The sequence below is a fragment of the Cetorhinus maximus genome, chromosome 1 (assembly GCF_964194155.1).
Source record: "Cetorhinus maximus chromosome 1, sCetMax3.hap1.1, whole genome shotgun sequence".
In the NCBI taxonomy this organism is placed as follows: Eukaryota; Metazoa; Chordata; class Chondrichthyes; order Lamniformes; family Cetorhinidae; genus Cetorhinus; species Cetorhinus maximus.
Genome location: NC_135879.1, coordinates 48,484,890 through 48,506,839, shown reverse-complemented (window position 1 = coordinate 48,506,839; position 21,950 = coordinate 48,484,890). Strand labels below are relative to the sequence as shown.

The following is a 21,950-nucleotide window of genomic DNA, read 5'->3' as shown; positions in this document are numbered from 1 at the left end:
CCTTCGAAGACCACGCGTTAGAGCTGGCCGGAGAGGACGTGGACTGTTCCTGTGGTGACGACGAGGTCAGCATCAAGTATCCAAGTGAGGACCATGCACCAGATCATCCCTCTGGCAGCTCAACTGCGAGTCCAATGTTGTGTGTACCGTGGTGGCCATGCACTAATAATCTCCACTTTCTCTCTTAGAAACATCTGCCACATCAGCCTCAGGCAACCTTAGCCTCGACTCCAACAATGACAGCACCTCAGGTGAGGACCCTGAGGGCAGCACCCTTGAAGACCAGTCACTGTGCCCACCCACACCCTCCACCAGCGCAATGACACACACCTCGATGAGACCTACATGTACAGCAGGCTCGGGTTCACTATCTGTTCCACAGCAGGTGGAGACAAGGACACCCGAGGTCACCGGCAATCAGAGGGCTGCTGGAGGACAGAAATATGCTGAGTCCGAGTCAGATGAGGAGCCTCTGGATTCAGTCCACATTCGGTTGGAGCTGCAGCGCCAATCATGGGAACACCAGGAAGGAATGACAGCTGCACTCCTCAGACCATAAGGCATGATGAAGGAGTCTGTCCGCCTTCAGTCCAAGGTGATTGTGCCAGCATGCCAACGCACTGAGGTCAACCTCAGGATGGTGACCACCATGGAGACCTTGGTCCAGGGCATTTGTCCTGCATTGCTGAACGGGCTGAACTCCATTGTGAGAGGGGTGCAAGGCAGATTGATCTCACTCCAGCTTCCCCTTCTCCTCAAGTAGTCAGCCAGGGGACTCCGGGCACCCAGAGAAGGAGGATCAGCAGGTGTACACCCCAGGGCCATCCACCCAGGTGACTCCGGGAGTATCCAGCCCATCTGAATCCCCTCTCCCTGTGACCCCAGCAGCTCCAGCTCCACAGGCGAAGGAGGGTGACAATGTCATACAGCAGGATCCTGAAAACAGGCCAGGGCACGGGTATTAATCACTTGTACATAACGTTCACTATTGTAATTAAACTCCCAAGAATATCTAAGATAAAAGCAAAATACTGCGGATGCTGGAAACCTGAAACAAAAAACAGAAAATGCTGGAAAAACTCAGCAGGTCTTACAGCATCTGTGGAGAGAAAAGCAGAGTTAACGTTTCGAGTCTGGATGACTTCTTCAGAACCAAAGAGCAGTAAAAATGTGATGAACTTTAGACTGTTTAAGGGGGGTGGAGCAGGTGAAGATAGATAGAAGGCCCCAACAGGTGGAGGCATAGGAGAGATTGACAAAGATTTCATAAACAAAAGGATAAAGGAGTGTTAATGGTGGTGGTACTGGCTAAAGGAGGTGCTGATGGTGGCATTAAGTTCAGAAAGCAGAATGTGATAATAGCAGGTCAAGGGTAAGCACTCTGGAAAGAACAACATGAACAAGTGACAGATGGATTCACTTGCGCCTTCTTCAGTTTGGTCTACTGCATTCGCTGCTCCCAATGCGGTTTCCTCTACATTGGAGAGACCAAACGCAGACTGGGTGACTGCTTTGTGGAACACCTTCGGTCTGTCCGCAAGCATGACCCAGACCTCTCTGTCGCTTGCCATTTCAACACTCCACCCTGCTGTCATGCCCACATGTCCATCCTTGGCCTGCTGCAATGTTCCAGTGAAGCTCAACGCAAATTGGAGGAACAGCACCTCATCTTCCGATTAGGCACTTTACAGTCTTCCGGACTTAACATTGAGTTCAACAACTTCAGATCACGAACTCTCTCCTCCATCCTCACCCCTTTCTTATCCCCTTTTATCAATATTCTTTTTTATTTTTATTTTTTATCCACTTATTTTTATTTTTATTTATTTTCATTTTTATTCATTGATTTATCCTCACCTTTTAGCCTATTTTCGATCTTTTTCCCACCACCGTCCCCTCCCCCCACCCCACCCCGCTAGGGTCACCTGTCACTTGTCATGTTGTTCTTTCCAAAGTGCTTACCCTTGTCCTGCTATTATCACATTCTGCTTTCTGACCTTAATGCCACCATCAGCACCTCCTTTAGCCAGTACCGCTACCATTAACACCCCTTTGTCCTTTTGTTCATGACATCTTTGTCAATCTCTTCTTAGCCCCCACCTATCGCTGGCCTTCTATCCATCTTCACCTGCTCCACCCCCCCTTAAACAGTATAAATTTCATCACATTTTTACTTCTCTTTAGCTCTGAAGAGGGGTCATGCAGACTCGAGACGTTAACTCTATTTTTTCTCTCCACAGATGCTGTTAGACCTGCTGAGTTTTTTCAGCATTTTCTGTTTTTGTCCCAAGGATATCTCCCTGCCTATGGCTCCTTGTTCTGATGAGCTGTGTTCGTGTCACTCAGATGTGAAACCGTGGTTCCTCCACAAGATAAAGGCAGGTGTCTCAGTCCAGGGCCTCTTCCCTGTGCTTTGTGCAACCATCCCAGCACACTGACCTTCACAGTCACTGGACACGTCAGTAACACCTGCACCTCGATGGTGCTTGTCATTGCTGCCAGAATGTCCTGGGCCAGCGGCACAGAGTTCTGTCATTCTCTCTGTGTGCTCCAGGCACCTTTGAGGTGCGGCTGGTCCCCATCTCATCAGCATCTGTGTCCGGTGACAGTGGTCCTGAAGTGCTCAGCTCACAAAGGATGCCATAGGATTAGGAGTAGTTAAAGTTTCCCCACTGCATCTCCATGGAATGACCCTGATCACAAAGCACAAGTGAGGTGCCATCAGCCAGACAGGAGTCAGGCATTCACATAAGGTATATGAGAATCTATGGAATGTCCCCACTGCATGTCATCATCAACCTCCTGAAATGTAAGGGCTATGGGCATCTGCTGCATCTCCATGATTGGAGTCTTATCACAGAGGGTATGTGCGCTACCATCAGCCAGACAGGAGTCAAATGTTCACAGATGCAATGTGAGGACCTATGGTGTCTCCTCACTGCATGTCATCATCATCCTCCACAAATGTAGCAACTTTGAGGGCCTCCGGAGCACGCCTGCCTCATCTGCTCAGTGCGATGGCCTCATCACCATCATTGTCGCCTTTGAGGACCTCCTCACCCTCATCCCCGATGACGTCCTCCTCATTGGAGGAGATGCGTAGCTTTTCCACCTCCTCCTCAGCCGGCTCCTCTCCCCGTTGCAGCGCCTGGTTGTAAAGGGCGCAGCAGGCGACGATGATGCAAGACACCCTCTGTGGATTATATTTCAGGGCTCCACCAGACCAGTCCAGGCACCGGGACCTCATTTTCAGCATCCCAATGGTTTGCTCCACCAAGTTGCGAGTTGCAGCATGAACCTTGTTGTACCTTCACTCTGCTGCAGTCTGAGATCGCCGCACAGGCGCCATTGGCCACCTCCTCTGTGGGTAGCCCTGGTCCCTGAGGAGCCAGCCCAGCAGCCTTTCTGGACCTTGGAAGATGTCAGGGATCTGAGATCTACTGAGAATGTAGGAGTCATGGACACTCCCTGGGAACCGTGCATAGACCTGCAGGATGTGTTTGTGGTGGTCGCACACCAGCTGCACATTCAATGAGTGGAAGTGCTTGCGGTTGATGTAGTTGACCACTTGTTGCCATGGAAATCTGAGCATCACGTGAGTGCAGTTGATAGCACCCTGCACCTGTGGAAAACCTGAGATCTGGGCAAATCTCAGCGTTCTTGCATCCTGGCTTTCCTGATCCCTGGCAAAATGTACAAAGTTGTGTGTCTTTGTAAAGATGGTGTCTGTGACCTCATGGCTGCATTTGTGTGTGGTTTTCAAAATCCTACACAGGTCACCTATGGAGCACTGAAATGAGCCACTGGTGTAAAAATTGAGCGCCATGGCCACTGGCAGTGGATGCCCTCCATGTCCCTGTGGCACCAAATCCTGCAGTAGCTGACAGATGTGACCGACCAGTTCCCTCGACATGCTCAGTCTTCGGCGACATTGGTTTTCGGTCATCTGCAGGAATGACAAGTGCTGTCTATAGACCCTTGTTCACCAGGTACCAACCAGCGACGGCTTGCTGTGGCTCTTTAGCAGCACTGGTGGCAACCCCAGCTGCCCCTTCTTCTTGAGGGTGCTGCTCTTCTCTCTGTCCAGCCAGGCCCCTCTGTCACTCTCTTCTCCTTCGTCTCCACTCCTTGTAAGCCATGAGGCATACAGCAAGTTCACCAGGCTCTGTGCTCCTGATGTCCTCCTCCTGCAGGATGAAAGAGAGAGACACGTGGATTAGCTTGGGTGTACTAAGAATCTCTCTTGGTTACGTCTGAAGGCCCCTTAATGCCCCCCAGAGAGAGCTAGCCACCACTTGGATGGCCAGAGTTTAGTGTACTGTATGGCTGCCCGAAACCCCACCCACCTCCGCCCCACTCTACCTGACCGATTTGCAGCAGCTTTGCCCATTGGACTGCATGCTGTGCTCTCAGCTCAGGCACAGACATTCTCCTAACCCGCACTGCAAGGCTACACTGTTAGCTTGAACCATGGGGGAGACTGGAGATGTGACATTGCAAGGGGCTGCGAGCGCCTCCACCACTGACTGCTCCATGGCCAGCTTTAGCAGGGTGATTGTACAATGTGCCCTGTCATCCAACTGTTCGGCAGTCACTAACACACTCATTAGTTTGTAGTCTGTGCCCAAGGGGTGAAAAGATCTGGAGCATTTGGTGGCACTTTCATTCCTCTGTGTTGCTTGAGTGGGCGGATAAGCTGGAGGCCCGACTCCAAGCACGTCAATGTGGCTGCGCCTGAACTGTCTCAGCTGCAGAGGAATGGTCACTTTATACAAGGTTCCCCTATTGCGTGGCTGCTTTCCCCCCGACCCCTACCCCCCATGAGCTTGTGCACTGCCATTCAACTGCAGTGCAGCCCTTGCCCCCCTACTCACCTCACAGCGTGCTGCCTTGCCTCTCCAACTTGCCTCAGACACAGTGCTGCCTTGCCCCTCCCCCCAACTCACCCCAACCATAGTGCAGCCCTTGCCCGGGCAGCAAATTGGGAAAACGCAACTTGCCTGTGCCCTCACCTAAATGTGTAGCGCCTCGACCTTGAAGTCAAACAGACGACCCTCGCGAGTGCTGCGCAATATTAGTGAGCACTCACCTCCGAGTTCCCCTCGAAGTGCAGCTCATCAGGTGCGTGCCTTATAAATGCTGTTGTGAAACATGCCGAGATGATCCAGCATGGGGGGTTGATTTTGGCAAGCAGGACTTAGAGTAATATGCAGATTTATTAAAATGACGTTCCCAATGTCTGGCACCATTGACGGGCGGAGCAGATGATCGCAAACTGGTTTCATGACAGCGTGAAACCAATTTTTTACCTTCCCGCCATATTGTCTGCTCTTGCCCGCCAAGACGCCCAATGCCAATGGGGAAGGAAAATTCTTCCCTAAAGCTTCGGTCCAGTGTAGGTGTTAATAGCAGAATGAAGGTCAGTACTGTCTGAAAGCAAAATGGCAGAATGTGTTAATAGCAGAAAAAGGGTCAGCGCTGTGTGAAAGGAAAAACATGAGGACGAGATACACTTGTGGGGGTAGGTGTTGTGGAAATCAAAATGGAGGACAAACTTCATGGTAAGAAGTTGTACTCAGAGATATTAAGGCCGGGATTTTCCGGCCCCATCGCAGGTGGGACGCACCATGGGTGAGGTGACACCCCAGCCAGAAGTCCTTTGACTGGTGGCGGGATTGGAAGATCCCAGCAGAGGGCGGGTGCTGAAAATCCCACCCTAAGTCTTTTGGCTGTTTCTGGTATTTTTAGCCTATGCATAGTTTCTGTTTTCTGCTAAATGAAACGAAAATCACGAAAAGGCATCTTAGTCGTTTTTTTCTGACTGCCACTAATAGACCGTTTTTTCTAAATGTGCATCGGGTTGCCAACTCTGATTGGAGGCATGCCCAGAGGTTTAATCAGATGTCTGGAAGGCAGAACAAATAGAGACCTGTTAAGGCACAAGGGAATAACGCAAGGCTGGATTGCATCTATTTTAACACAAGGAGTCTTACAAGTGAGGCAGATGAATTGAAGATGTTGATTAACACATGGGAATATGATATTGTTGCTATCACAGAGACATGGTTGAGCGAGGGGCAGGACTGGCAGCTCAATATTCCAGGGTATAGAATTTTAAGGCGTGACAGGGGTGGGTGTAAAAGAGGAGGTGGCATTGCACTATTGATCAAGGAGTCAATTATTGCAGTAGGAAGGATGGTACCTTAGAAGGTTCCTCAAATGAGGCCATATGGGTAGAACTTAAAAACAAAAAGGGGGCAGTCACTTTTCTGGGAGTGTAGCTATAGGCATCTAAACAGTCAGTAGGAGATAGAGTAGTAGATATGTAGGCAAATCTCAGAGAAGTGTAAAAATAATAGGGGAAATAATAGGAGGGGATTTCAACTTTCCCAATATTAACTGGGATAGTCTTAGTGTGAAAGGCTTAGAGGGGGCAAAATTCTTAAAGTGCATCCAGGAGAGCTTTTTGAGCCAGCACGTAGAAAGTCCTACAAGAGCAGGGGCGGTACTGGACCGAATCTTAGGGAATGAAGCTGAGCAAGTGATAGAAGTGTCAGTGGGGGAGCATTTCGGGGATAGTGACCATAACTCTGTAAGAGTTAAAGTAGTTTTGGAAATGGACAGAGATGGACCAGAAATAAAAGTCCTGAATTGGGGGAAGGCCAATTTCAATATGATAAGACATGATCTGGCCAAAGTGGACTGGGAGCAGTACTTGTAGGAAAGTCTACATCAGACCAATGGGAGTCATCAAAAAGGAAATAGTGAGAGTTCAGGGCCAACATGTTCCCATAAAGGTGAAGGGTAGGACCAACAAGTCCAAGGAACCCCTAACGTCTAGAGGTATAGAGGATTGGTTAAGGGAAAAAAGGAGGCCTATGGCAGATACAGAGGGACAGAGGGCTGAAAAAAGCGGAAGTCCTAGAGGAGTATAGAAAGTGTGGGGCGGGGGGGGTACTTAAGAAAAGTAATTAGGAGAGCGAAGAGCGGCCATGAAAAAACACTGGCGGGCAAGATAAAAGAAAATCCCAAGGCATTTTATAAATATATTAAGGGCAAGAGGATAACCAGGGAAAGAGTAGAGCCCATTAGGGACCAAAGTGGCAATCTGTGCGTGGAGCCGGAGGACATAGGTGAGGTTTTGAATGATTACTTTTCATCTGTATTCACTATGGAGAAGGATGATGTAGGTGTAGAAATCAGGGAGGGGGACTGTGATATACTTGAACAAATTAGCATTGAAAGGGAGGAGGTATTAACAGTTTTAGTGGGCTTAAAAGTGGATAAATCCCCAGGCCCAGATGAGATGTATCCCAGGCTGCTATGTGAGGCAAGGGAGGAGATTGCAGGGGCTCTGACACTAATTTTCAAACCCTCTCTGGCCACAGGAGAGGTGCCAGAGGACTGGAGGACAGTGAATGTGGAACCATTATTCAAGAAGGGTAGTAGTGATAAACCAGGTAATTACAGGCCAGTGGGTCTAACATCAGTGGTAGGGAAAGTATTGGAAAAAATTCTGAGGGAAAGGATTAATCTCTACTTGGAGAAGCAGGGATTAATCAGGGATAGTCAGCATGGCTTTGTAAGGGGGAGATCATGTCCAACAAATTTGATTGAATTTTTCAAGGAGGTGACCAGCTATGTAGATGAGGGTAGTGTAGTTGATGTAGCCTATATGGAGTTCAGTAATGCTGTTGACAAGGTCCCACATGGGAGAATGGTTAAGAAGGTAAGAGCCCATGGGATCCAGGGCAATTTTGCAAATTTGAACCAAAATTAGCTTAGTGGCAGGAGGCAGAGGGTGATGGTCGAAGGCTGTTTTTGCGATTGGAAGCCCCCTCTGACAAGTGGTGTACCGCAGGGATCGGTGCTGGGACCCTTGCTGTTTGTAGTGTACATTAATGGTTTAGACATGAATATAGGAAGTATGACCAGTAAGTTCACAGATGGCCCAAAAATTGGTGGTTTCGTAAATAGTGAGGAGCAAAGCCTTAGATTACAGGACAATATAAATGGGCTGGTAAGATGGGCAGAGCAGTGACAAATGGAATTTAATCCTGAGAAGTGTGAGGTAATGCATTTTGGGAGGATTAACACGGCAAGGGAATATACAATGAATGGTAGGACCCTAGGAAGTACAGAAGATCAGAGGGACCTTGGCATATATGTCCACAGATCCCTGAAGGCAGCAGCATAGGTAGATATAGCGAGAGGATTCGAGTACAGGAGCAGGGATGTCTTGCTGCAATTATACAGGGCCTTGGTGAGACCACACTTGGAATATTGTGTGCAGTTTTGGTCTCCTTAGCTGAGGAAGGATGTTCTTCCTATAGAGGGAGTGCAACGAAGGCTCACCAGACTGATTCCTGGGATGGCGGGACTGACATATGAAGAGAGATTGAGTCGATTAGGATTATATTCGCTGGAGTTCAGAAGAATGAGGGGGGATCTCATAGAAACCTATAAAATTCTAACAGCACTAGACAGGGTAGATGCAGGAAGGATGTTCCCGATGGTGGGGGAGTCCAGAACCAGGGGTCACAGTCTGAAGATACGGGGTAGACCATTTAGGACTGAGATGAGGAGAAATCTCTTCACCCAGAGAGTGGTGAGCCTGTGGAATTCACTACCACAGAAAGTAGTTGAGGCCAATACATTGTATGTTTTGAAGAAGGAGTTAGATATAGCTCTCGGGGTGAAAGGGATCAAAGGATATGGGGAGAAAGCGGGAGCAGGCTATTGAATTGGATGATCAGCCATGATCATAATGAATGGTGGAGCAGGCCCGAAGAGCCGAATGGCCTATTTCTGCTCCTATTTTCTATGTTTCTATAAGGTGGTTAAGAAGGCATATGGGATACTTGCCTTTATTAACCAAGGCATAGAATATAAGAGCAGGGAGGTTATGTTGGAACTGTGTAAAACGCTAGTTAGGCCACAACTGGAGTATTGTGTGCAGTTCTGGCTGCCAGTCTATAGGAAAGATTTGATTGCACTGGAGAGAGTGCAGAGGAGATTTACCAGGATGTTGCCTGGCTGGAGCGCTTCAGCTATGAAGAGAGACTGGATAAGCTAGGGGTGTTTCCCTTAGAGCAGAGAAGACCTGATAGAGGTATACAAAATTATGAGGCGCATAGATAGGGTAGATAGGAAGAAACTTTTCCACTTAGCGGAGGTGTCAATATGCAGGGACATAGATTTAAGGTAAGGGGAAGGAGGTTTAGAGGGGATTTGAAGATTTTTTTTTTTACGCAGAGGGTGGTTGGAATCTGGAACACTCTGCTAGAGGGGTTGGTAGAGGCAGGAACCCGCACAACATTTAAGAAGTATTTAGATGAGCACATGAAACGCCATAGCATACAGGGCTATGGGCCAAGTGCTGGAAAATGGGATTAGAATAGATAGGTGCTTGATGGCCGGAATGGGCATGATGGGCCAAAGGGCCTGTTTCTGTGCTGTTTAACTCTATGACTCTATGACATCTGATCAAGTCACATTGAACACGTGAAGTTAAAGGGGAAACAGGGTGAGGTAGAGGAGAAACCAAAGTTGAAGGAGTGGTCGCCGGAAGAGAGTGGGTGGGAACTACCGGAGGTGGAATGAACTTTGATTCCACCAGTAATTAATCATAACTCAAAAAAATTGCCCTAATAATGAATAGAAATGCGAGTGACCCTCACACTCATCACCCAACAGCAATACAATAACTCACTGAAAGCTTATATGTAACTGGCAGTAATATGTGCATCAATGTGATTTCCTACTTGTGACTGGTAATAATCTTAAAACTTGCTGTTACTCACCTCAAACTACAACCAGAAATTCTCTGCATTGCATAAGATGTAGTTAGGCTGTTGATGCAATTTTTAATAGGCCTCATCTCCCTCCTGAGCTGTTTGGGCACCAGCTTTTTGACCCTGGATCTGTTTGAAGGTGACAATTCTGAACTGGGAATCAGTCTGACTTGATCTGCACTGAGATTTTGCATATCAAGACTGCCTGGCACAGACCAACCTGATCCAAACAGAGGGATTGCATGGAGGGCAGGTGTTTGGGACACTTCCACAGGGCAATTTTTAAAAATTCATTTACGGGATGTGGGCATCGCTGGCTCAGCCAGCATTTATTGCCCAAGACTTATTGCCCTTGAGAAGGTGATAGTGGTGAGCTGCCTTCTTGAACCGCTGTAGTCCATGTGGTGTAGGTACACCCACAGTGCTGTTAGGAAGGGAGTTCCAGGATTTTGACCCAGTGACAGTGAAGGAACAGCGATATATTTCCAAGTCAGGCTGGTGAGTGACTTGGAGGGGAACTTGTAGGTGGTAGTGTTCCCATCTACCTGCTGCCCTTGTCCTTCTAGATGGTAGTGGTCGTGGGTTTGGAAGGTGCTGTCAAAGGAGCCTTGGTGAGTTCCTGAAGTACATCTTATAGATGGTACACACTGCTGTCACTGTTCGCCGGTGGTGGAAAGAGTGAATAGTTGTGGATGGGGTATCAATCAAGCATCCTGCTTAGTCCTGGATGGTGTCAAGCTTCTTGAGTGTTGTTGGAGTTGCACTCATCCAGGCAAGTGGAATATATTCCATCACACACATGACTTGTGCCTTGTGGACAGGCTTTGGAGAGCCAGGAGGTGAATTAATGTCCACAGAGGCCCCAGCCTTTGACCTGCTCTGTAAGCCACAGTCTTTATATGGCTGACCCAGTTAGGTTTCTGGACAATGGTAACCCCCAGAATGTTGATAGTGGGGGAATTCAGTAATGGTAATGCCATTGAACATCAAGGAGTGATGGTTGGATTCTCTCTTGTTGGGGATAGTCATTGCCTGACACTTGTTTGGCATGAATGTTACTTGCCACTTGTCAGCCCAAGCCTGGATATTGTCCAGGTCTTGCTGCATTTGGACATGGGCTGCTTCAGTATCTGAGAAGTGGCAAATGGTGCTGAAAATTGTGCAATCATCAGCGAACATCATCACTTCTGACCTTATGATGGAAGGAAGGTTATTGATGAAGCAACAGAAGATGGTTGGGCCGAGGACACTACCCTGAGGAACTCCTGCAGTGATGTTCTGAGATGATTGACCTTCAACAACCACAAACATCTTCCTTTGTGCTAGCTATTACTCCAACCAGTGGAGATCCCCATTGACTCCAGTTTTGCTAGGGCTCCTTGATGCCACACTCAGTCAAATGCTGCCTTGATGTCAAGGGCAGTCATTTTTCCACCTGGGGAAACTGCACAATAAAATCTACCAGCCTCACTGCGGGCTCGGGGGATGTTAGTGGTCCCTCCTGCTTTGACACTCTTTGGCACAGAGGGTCCCCCATCGTCAAGGCCATCCCTCACTAGAAGAGCTTCCTCCCCTTGCAATCAACCTACCCCCTTGCCTGGGCCTGGGATTGCAGCCAAAAATCACCCTATAGAGGGTATATACTGTAGTATAAGGGGTTAATGTTAAATATGTAAATGTGTTGCCTACATCATCAATGATGTAAGATCAAATGACAACAGAACACTGAGAGAGATAGTTCTATGTAGAGCCTCATGCTGAGTCTCTATTGTACATAGTATAATGTTCAATACAAGGTAGAGTTTACCTAAAGCCTTGCCTCCAGTGTTGTCTGTAAGTCCATATCTACGATGACAACACCTGAGACTCACAACAATAATAACAGATCTCACCCCGCCTCTCCCTGCAGTGATGGCTTTGGCTTTTTTTGTGCTTTCTTTATTGATTAAAAAAAGATGGCTGAAAGGCACCTTCTTGTTGAGGTGCCCTCCCAGTTACTTGCCTTGTACTGCAGCCAGATACTTCCCTGAAGGCTGGAAGGCCTCTGGTTGGCCCTCCAAATTCAAGAGCCTGCTCTTAGTTGGACAGAAAAGCCATCTCCATGCCAATTTAGGGCTCACCCATTTGAAAATCTAAATTTTAATCAGGTTCCCTTCGGAAGCAGGTTTCTGATACAAAAACAAACCCAACTCCTGTTTCCTGCCTCTGTGGCAAAGATTCAGCCCAGTATCTCTCCTAATTTTAGTTTCTTTGTGATTTTATTGAGCGACTTTTAAGGAGGCTGTTCATTTTTCTTATTTATTCAGGTGGAGACAGTTGGGGATAAGTACATGACTGTGAGTGGCCTGCCAGAGCCATGTGTCCATCATGCTCATTCCATATGCCACCTTGCTTTGGACATGGTGGAGATCGCAGGGCAGGTGAAGATTGATGGAGAACCTGTACAGGTTAGTTGTGCAAAGTTGTGAACTTACAAAAGTTGGTCTTATTCCTCTTTTCTGCCATACATTTAATATTGATATTCAATGGCATTGTTCATGGTTTAAAACTCTTAAAACTGCTTGTTTCCCACACTAATTTCTTGCTGTCTCACTCTGTTTTTATTTCTTTCTGACTCACTTTTACTGTCTATTTGAGCCATACACATTTTATCCCATTGTTTTTGTAAGCTAGATATTATTATTTGTGACATTAGCTTCATATGCTTTTATGAATTATTTGTTTTCTATTTTAATAGAAGCATTAACTTTAAAAAAATTTTTAAATTTAATTGTTTGTCCCCTCTTCAACAGTGTATATTTTCACCTTTCTGTCCGATTCTCTTTCTCATTCTTTCTCTCCCCAGATATCTCTCCTTTCTTCTTTCTTTTTTATGTTTGCACACTCTGTGCCTCTCAAATACTTTCTATTTTTAATCACTGTTTATATGCTTTGTCTCCCACTCTATGGGCAGAATTTTCTGCCTGTCAGGCGGGCAGAGCTGGAGCGGGTGCCGGTGGGTGCGGACCCGATCGGCGCCCACAATCGGGGCCACGCCGCCATTTTACATGGGCAGACCAATTAAGCCCGGTCAGCGCATTTGCCGACTCCCGAGGACAGCTGGAGTGTGCGGGCGGCAGCGGGCATGCACAGACCGCCGGGTCCAATGGCGACCCAGCAGTCTGTTTAAAGGAAGGCCTGGCAGCCTCCTGTAGGCTGCTCAAAATGGCCAGTTCCAGGTCACACCGTGGGGGGTCAGCTGAGCAGGGCAGGCTGGAGGGAAGGGCAGGGGAGCAGGGCAGGCTGCAGGGTAGGCTAGCAGGGGGCCAATGAGCCCCTCGTTTTTCTGATGACTGCCTTGCAGCTCTCCTTGAGGAGGTGGTAGCACAGCGGGAGGTGTTGGTCCCCCAGGATGGGAGCAGGAGGCCCCCCCACATGACCAAACGTGCCTGGGAGGAGGTGGCGGAGGTGGTGAGCTCCCGCGACGTGGTGCGGCGCACCTGGGTCCAGTGCCGTAAACGCTTCAACGGATTTGTTGTTCCCTGGAAGGGTGAGTACCATGTTGGCATTGGGCATTTAACCCAGCAGGTAGCCCCTTAGCCTTTGAGGCCCCCACACCCCCAAGTCTTACTGTTGTGACTGCATTGAATCATGTTGGGCATTTCTCGTACGCTGGGTGGGCACACAGATAGTGCTCATGCTTAGATCAGCCTGAGTGGTTCATGAGGAGATGAGTTCTCCCCCGCACCATGTGTTACTCTTAGTTGCACATGACTAGTCTGGGGGCAACCTGCAAGAGATGCAGCTAGGCGCATACTCAGAACTCCAACACATGTCCTATTCAGGGTGATGAGATTGTGGAAGGGGAGCCTCAAGGTGTCATGGCCAAGAGCCATCTGCTGCCCTCGACACCGCACCTAGTTGCGCCTCCTTGCTATGGGAGCTAAGACCAAGTGTTTCCTAAAGTGATGTACGCAGAATGTGTCCAAGGTGGCCATTGGGGAGGATTGGGAGCAGACGTACTATCTTTGTGTGACTGATCAGCAGTAGCGGGGAGAGAAGGCACTGGAGGTCTGATATGGGCCACTGTGGTTGGGGTGCGGCATGCGCGTGCAGAGTCCATGTGCAAATTGCCGCAATGAATGGTGTTCTCTGTTTCTCAGGAGAAGAATGCTCATAATGCGTCGGAGCGTTCGAGGACTGGAGGCAGCCAGGCTCACCTCCTCATGTTAAGCCGCTTCGAACAGGAGGCCCTGGAGCTTGAGAGGCGCCATGCACCCATGTCAACTGGTGTCGATGAGGCTAGGGTGGAATGGCCAGGTATTTGAGGCCAACAGTGAGATCTGCAATGTCCTCCCAACATCCATAGCACTGATGATTGTTTATTTTGTTATTGTTGCAACATTGCTCGGTTGCAGAGTGATAGGGTCAGAGGTGTGGATCATAGAAAAAAGTCCTTCGGTCCTTCAAAGATGCGTGTGTCAAACACCTTCCAAAGTCGCCTTATCCCATTTCCCAGCACCATGCCCATAGCCTTGTATGCCAGGGCATCACAACTGCACATCCAAATACTCATTACATGTTAGGAGGGTTTCTGCATCTACCACCCTTTCAGGCAGTGCGTTCCAGACTCCCAACACCTTCTGTGTGCAAAAGTTCCTCATCACATCATCTGTCAACCTCAGCCCCTTACCTTAAATCTATGCCACCTGGTTACTCATTCCTCTGCCAAGGGGATAAGTTCCTTTCTGTCGACCCTATCTATGGCCCTCATAATTTTATAAACCTCAATAATGTTACCCCTCAATCTCCTCTGCTCCAGGGGAAATAACCCCAGTCTATGCAATCTCTCCTTATAAGTCATAAGTCAAATTCTCCAGCCCAGCCAGCATACTGGTCAGCGACCTCTGCACCCTCTCCACTCCAATCACATCCCTCCCGTGAAGAGCATTTCACAACTGAACACAGAGCTATAGCTGTGGCCTAGGCAGCGTTTTCTGTACTTGGAACATTATCTCCCTGTTCCTATATGCTATTCCTCAGCTAATAAAGGCAATTATGGCAATTACCTTCTTAAACACCATATGTACCTGTCCCGCTACCTTAACGGGCCTGTCGACATGCCCAGCAAGGTTCCTCTAATCGTCCATACTTTCCACGGTCCTACCGTTCATCATGTATTCCTGTGCCTTGTTTGTCCTGCCCAAGTGCATCACCGCACACTTATCCACATAACATTCCATTTGGCATTCCTTAGGCCATCTGACCAGCCCGTCTGTATCCGCCTGTAATGTTTGGGTCTCCTCCTGACTATTTGCCACCCCACCAATATTCGCCTCCATTGGTTCTGGAAGGTTGAGCGCATAATGAGCGGGGGGAATGGGATAAAATGTGTCACTGTGTGTACGCTAACTAATCCACTGTCCTTGTTGTTCATTTCAGCATCATCAGAGCATGGCCAGCAGGAGGAGCTGCAGGTGCCCCCTCTCACACCTGAGGGCCCTCAAGGGTCACCTGTGTCACACCATTTCAGCGAGGCAGGCACCAGTGCAGATACTAGCACCTCGGTGGGCATTGCAACATCGGCTAGTGTCCCAGGGCACAGTGGAGAGGGCACTTCACATTCACTGGAGGAGCTGGCAGAGACAGAAAGTGCCAATGGCGCCAGCAATTGGAGGACTGCAGGGGACCAGGCACATGCTCAGTCGGTGCCTGATGATGTGCCTCTGGAGTAATCTGCGACACAGCAGCTGCAGGAAATGTGGTTGGGTGTGCGGGAGCATCTGGGAGTGATATATGAGGATGTGCTTCTCTTGGTGTTTGTGGTGGAAGAGTCCACGCGGAGCATCACTGATGCAATGAGCCTCATGGCAGAGCATCATGCTTCCTTCATGGAGAGAGTGGTGATTCTTCTGGTCAGGGGCCTCAAAGAGAACAATCAGGTCCTCCTGTGGTTACGCTCGGACCTGCAAGCCCTCACAGCGCCAGTGGCCACAGCTGGTCAGTGTCAATGTGGGAGATGGTGTGGGCTTCAAGCTTCCCAGCTCATTGTCTATCCATTGATGGTGAACAGGGAGCTCTGGGGCGACCTCATGTCAGCGCAGCAGCTGCCTGTCGTATCTGCGGGCTCCTCTCAGGGCGCTCCGGATGAGGGCAACAGCTGCTCTGCCCCTCTCCCAATGACCGCTTCATCCGGTGAGGCTGCAACGACTGGGGAGATGCCAGCTGCAGAACAGGCAGCTCCCTCCCAGGCGGGCCCAGCACAGGCTCCACGGGCCAGAGGACGACCGCCAAGGCCACCGAGGCCAACAGGACAGCAGAGTCAGCAGGCTGGCTCAGATGCCACTCCGAGCGATGGGACAGCACCAAGACGTAGCATCTACAAACGAAAGCATAAGGCACCTTAGGCACACCACGGGTTTCTCACTGGTGCTTTTGTGTTAGCCTGAGATTAGGTCCTTATGATTTTTTTCTGCTTGATTAACATTTTGTTTTGGATCTGTGAGAACATCTGATGGTTAAATTAAAAACCAGATGTGTTACCATGGCTGAGGGTGGCTCCTTTGTTCTGCATTTGTATGTTTAAGATAAATGTCATGAGTGTTTGATTTGACATTCATGTTTATGTCCAAAGCCCTTAGTTTCAGCTGATGACCTGGCAGATTTTGCACTGAGGCGCCGAGTATGGAAGCACCAGGCAAGACTGGTCCTGCTGATCGATTTGTGTGGAGCTACCTGAAGGTTTGTTGGATTAAAGCCTCCCGGGTGTCCTTGCCTCCCTGGAGTAATCCCGGGTCAGCGTTTAGCCCCTCAGCATTCTCCTGTGCTTCCTCATCCTCAGAATCAGTGCTGAACTCACCGTGTGCAGCTGCAGACACTGCGTCAACGTCTTCATCATCCACTGTGTCCCCCCTTTCCAGCGCAAGATTGTGCAGAGTGCAGCATGCAACCACTATCAGCGACACACGATCTGGGGGGTACTGGAGTGCGCCCCCTGAGCGGTCCAGGCATCGAAAGTGCATCTTGAGAAGACCGATGGCTCTTTGCACCACAGCCCTTGTGGAGCCGTGGCTCCTATTGTACCGCTGCTCAGCTTCTGATATTGAACGGCGGAGAGGCGTCATGAGCCACCTTCTGAGGGGATAGCCCTTGTCACCCAGCAGCCACCCATCCAGCCGAGCCAGAGCACTGAAGAGCCTCAGCACCTGGGAGTGTCTGAGGATGTAGGCGTCATGGGAGCTGCCTGGGTACCTTGCACAGACTCGTAGAATCAGCATCCTGTGATCACACACTATCTGCACGTTCATGGAGTGGAAGCCCTTCCTGTTGATGAAGGCACTGGGCTCACCTACTGGCGCCTTGATGGCCACATGTGTACAGTCTATTGCACCCTGGACATGGGGGAAGCCAGCAATGGCCGTGAAGCCTCTGGCTCACTGTGTCTGTCTTGCCTGGTCCCAATGGTAGAGGATGAAGGTCAATGCATGCCTGAACAGAGCGTCTGTAACCTGCTTGACACAAGTGTGGACAGCCGATTGGGAGACACCGCAAAGATCATCCATCGAGCCCTGGAAGGAGCCAGAGGCATAGAAGTTGAGGGCAACTGTGAACTTCAGAGCCACTGGCATGGGGAGTCCACCCACACAGTTAGGGGAGATCTCTGGGCCAATCATCTGACAGATATAATTGACAGTCCCCCTTGAGAGTTTGCACCTCCTTCAGCACTGCACCTAAGACATATTGAGGTAGCTGCTTCATCGCCTGTATACCCTGGCAGCAGGATAGTGGCATCTTCTGCAGCCCCTTCTGCCTTGGTCTACCTCTTGGCCCTGCGCCCCTTGTGCTTGCGCCTGTCCTCCCAAAGGTGGCTCCCCTGGAGGCTGAATGTGCACTCCTGGTCTCCTCCTTATTAACATAAAAACATAAGAACATAAGAACTAGGAGCAGGAGTAGGCAATTCAGCCCCTCGAGCCTGCCCCACCATTCAATACAGTCATGGCTTATCTCATTTCGGCCTCAACTCCAATTTCCCACCCTCTCCCCATAACCTTTCAACCCATTACCAATTAAAAATCTGCCTATCTCCTCCTTAAATTTATTCAGCGTCCCGGCATCCACTGCACTCTGAGGTAGTGAATTCCACAGATTCATGACCCTTTGAGAAAAGTAATTCTTCCTCATCTCTGATTTAAATCCACCACCCCTTAGCCTAAAACTATGGCCTCTCATTCTAGAATGCCCCAGAAGGGGAAACATCCGCTCCACGTCTACTTTGTCTATCCCCTTTAGCATCTTATATACCTCAATTAGATTTCCTCTCATCCTTCTAAACTCTAGCGAGTATAGGCCTAAACTGCTCAATCTCTCCTCATAAGACAAGTCCCGCATCTCTGGAATCAATCTAGTGAACCTCCTCTGAACCGCCTCCAATGCAACTACATCCTTCCTCGAGTAAGGGGACCAAAACTGTGCACAGTACTCCAGATGCGGTCTCACCAATGCCTTGTACAGTTGCAACAACACTTCCCTATTTTTATGCTCTATTCCTTTAGCAATAAATGCCAAAATTCCATTTGCTTTCCTTATTACCTGCTGTACCTGCATACTAGCTTTCAGCGATTCATGCACGAGGACACCCAGATCCCTCTGCACTGAAGCATTCTGAAGTTTCTCTCCATTAAAATAATTTTTATTCTTCCGACCAAAATGGATAACCTCACATTTGTCCATGTTAAACTCCATCTGCCAAATTTTGGCCCATTCACCTAACCTGTCCATATCCATTTGTAAATTTCTTATTTCTTCCTTGCAACTTACTTTCCCACCTATTTTGGTGTTGTCTGCAAGTTTAGTTATAGTACCTTCTATCCCTGAATCCAAGTCATTAATATAGATTGTAAATAGTTGGGGCTCAAGGACCGAACCCTTTAGCACCCCACTAGTTACAGCTAGCCCTCCCTTCCTCCTCAGAAGTGCTGCCTCCAGTGGACATGTCAGGCTAAGAGGATGCCTCCGGAAAGCTGCAGGCCCGATAAAGATCACTGACTACAGACTGCTGACCTGAAGGTTCAAAGTATACAGAAAGCTCTGGAATTTGTTCTGAACTGCTACATATCACACAGGCAAGTTTAAAAAACTTTCTGCAATAAACACTTCACAGACCAGATTGACGACCCCACTGAGCCCTCTTATCCTGCCCATAGATGAGGTTCATTAAAAACCCTTTTACCCGCCTACCCGTTGCACCTGTGCGCCAAGCCGAAGATCGCACAGGCGCCTGAAAATTGCTGCCGATTGACGATTTAAGGGCCTTATCTAGCCTGTTAATTAATGGCGGGTGCACGTCAAACTTCATCACGCGCCCACCCTGCGAAATATCGCGATGGCTCGTGACATCGGGATGCTCGCCTGATGTTGCCGCGTGTCATTTTTTGCGCTGTCGTGTGGGGCCTGTCCCTCGCACATCAAACAGAAAATTCTCCCCTATGCTTCGATATATTTCCTCACTTTTGTTCAGCAACCCTTTTTTGTTTGTTTACTTTTCAGTCCATCTCAGACTTCTGCTTTCACCTGAAGCTCAACTTGGATCTCTGACTCTCTGAAAGCTGCCTAAACAGTCTTTAGTTTGGCATAAGTGAATGTGCCAGGACCTGGGGTCTGCACTGTATCTCGACTCCAGGCTAGATCAGAAGGCTGTGGAGGCCAGGTTTTTGTGTGTATTTAAGACCGAGATAGATAGGTTCTTGATTGGTAAGGGGATCAAAGGTTACGGGGAGAAGGCGGGAGAATGGGGTTGAGAAACTTATCAGCCATGATTGAATGGCGGAGTAGACTCGATGGGCCGAATGGCCTAATTTCTGCTCCTGTGTCTTATGGTCTTATGATCTAGTATTGCTCTCATGCTGGATCTGAAGCCACTGCCTGACAATTATTGATGCAACTGGGAGTGCCTTCAACACATTTCAGTTACATGCAAACTCCAGTATAGAACCTGGAGTTTGAGTTTTGTTTACTGTGTCTCCTGCCAACGCAAAATGGCCACCTGCATGTGCACTTGTCCATGCAGACGTCACTCCGCTCAGTTGGAAAGCAGTTAATAGGCGGAATTTTATGCCGGTGGGATTTTATGGTCTCACCAAAGTCAATGGACTTTTGAACAGCTCACTGCATTTTGCAGCTCCCCCTCCCCTGCCGCGATGGGACTGTAAACTTCCGCCCCAATGCCTTGATTACACACGGGATATAATGCTGCTACAATATGTTCCAGGCAAACAAGCTGGTGGGCCATAATACATTTAGTATTGAATAATTGGGACAGACTTGGTTCATAATCTAACTGAAATTTGAAAAGGAGAAACGTAACACAAATGCCCTTATCTTATATTGCAGAAAGTATAAATTTAATAGGATTATTAGATTAATCTAAATCGCAGATTTAGATCTGTGCAAATTTTTGCGATTTAATCGCAAACAACCTGTAGGGAATGACTTTGAATTGAACATCAAAATGTATCATTGCCACAGCTTTAAATGCTGTAGGTCCCTGCAGCCATGGGCCCACCACCACCCAACTCCCCTGCCCCCTCACCCACTCTAGGTTCAGAATCTTTGCATCCAGGCCTGCGCTAAAAGAGTAAACATGGCTGAGGAGCACTAGAACTGCACGTGCACGGTGTTGGCAGTAAAAATCAGCCTTGTTTTATTCATTTATGAGATGTGAGCATCACTGGCAAAGCCAGCATTTATTGTCTATCCCTAATTTCCCTTGAGAAGGTGGTGGTGAGCTGTCTTTTTGCACCACTGCAGTCCCTGTGGTGTAGGTACACCCACAGTGCTGTTAAGGAGGGAGTTCCAGGATCTTAACCCAATAAGAAATTGGAGCCTGCTGTATGGGATTAGAAGAAAGGAAGATAGCTGTGACAAGGATAGAGTGGCTACCTAGGAAGGAGAATGGTGCATGAGGCAAGAGAGAATTAGGAAGCCAGCCCAGGAACTGACTTGGAGAGAAAAGGAAAGCTGATCTAAAAAGGAAACAAGCTCTGAAACCATAATCTCAAATTTGTTAATTTAGTTTGGAACTAAGCAGTGATGTCAAATTGTTTGTTCAGAATACAATGCTTTGGATAACGCAAGAGGCTTATCAGTTGAAAAAAATGAAGTATAACTTTTGTGGATGTTTTTAGTATTTTCTGTTTAAATATCAATTTTGGGCAGTGTTGTAATTATAAAGAGAGAAACCACTTTTTCTGAGTATGATTGTGTTATCCAAGTTAAAGTACACTATGTTTAGTCATTTAGTAGCACAGAGCTTTAGTATTTCTGAAAAAAGAGACATGCTATCGAAGCTTTTCATCTTGCACTCATCAGGCCAGCTACGCAAGATAAACCAACAGTAAAGGGAACAACAATTCATTCTGTAAGAGAAGAGAGTGCTAACTGGTTGGCAAGTGGACTCTGATTGGTAGAAGTGCTGCCATGGAGAATGCAGCAGAAAACAGTTAACTGTTAACTGCCAAGCTTTTGTTTCAAATTCAAACCAGGCTGGTCAACTCTGATTCTGTCTGCAAAGGACTGGGCCTGTGTGTAAATATATGTGGCTTCTAGCATGCATGAGCCACACTCCAAACCCGACTGATAATCTTAAATTGGTTTTCAGTGTAATTCTAAGCAGGGTTGTTTAGCAACTGTTGTCCAATCATGGAATCACATCTAATGTTGGACATTATGTTTTGAGTTTTGTAAGTGCGGCTGGTTGAGTTCGGTCAGTGCTTTGCCTATTGTGAACAGCTAAAGGGACATTCTGTTTGGTACAATCCACTAGTTGGTGGGACATGCAGCCTATATACGTGGCATCACACTAGTACTGAAATTCATATACCACGTTGCTCATTTGTGTGACAGGAAGAATGTCCTTTGCCTTGATGGCAGCACCCTATTAGTGGCAAATACCACTCATGTTGCCACTGCATAGTAACAACATGCAATGGCTCGCTTCACCTGTTGCTCAAATTTTTGAGACACTTTACCCTTCCAGGGTAATCTGAGGCAGACTAGGCACTTTTCAGGGCCAAAAGTGGCAGCCTAAGGCACGTTCATGAGTTTGCACGATATACAGCTAGCAACAATCTGATCAGGGTCGGCATTATCAGGTAGTATGGCTTTGATGTACCTTGAACA

General features: G+C 48.2%; 1 protein-coding gene across 1 annotated transcript in view; it reads left to right on the top strand.

Annotated features, from left to right (window-relative positions):
• gucy1b1 (guanylate cyclase 1 soluble subunit beta 1) overlaps positions 1-21,950 on the top strand; it is a 257,460-nt gene that overhangs the window by 210,209 nt on the left and 25,301 nt on the right. Inside the window, exon 10 of the mRNA XM_078546718.1 lies at positions 12,101-12,241. Coding sequence (XP_078402844.1) covers positions 12,101-12,241 — 141 coding nt within the window. The remainder of the gene's footprint in view (positions 1-12,100; positions 12,242-21,950) is intronic.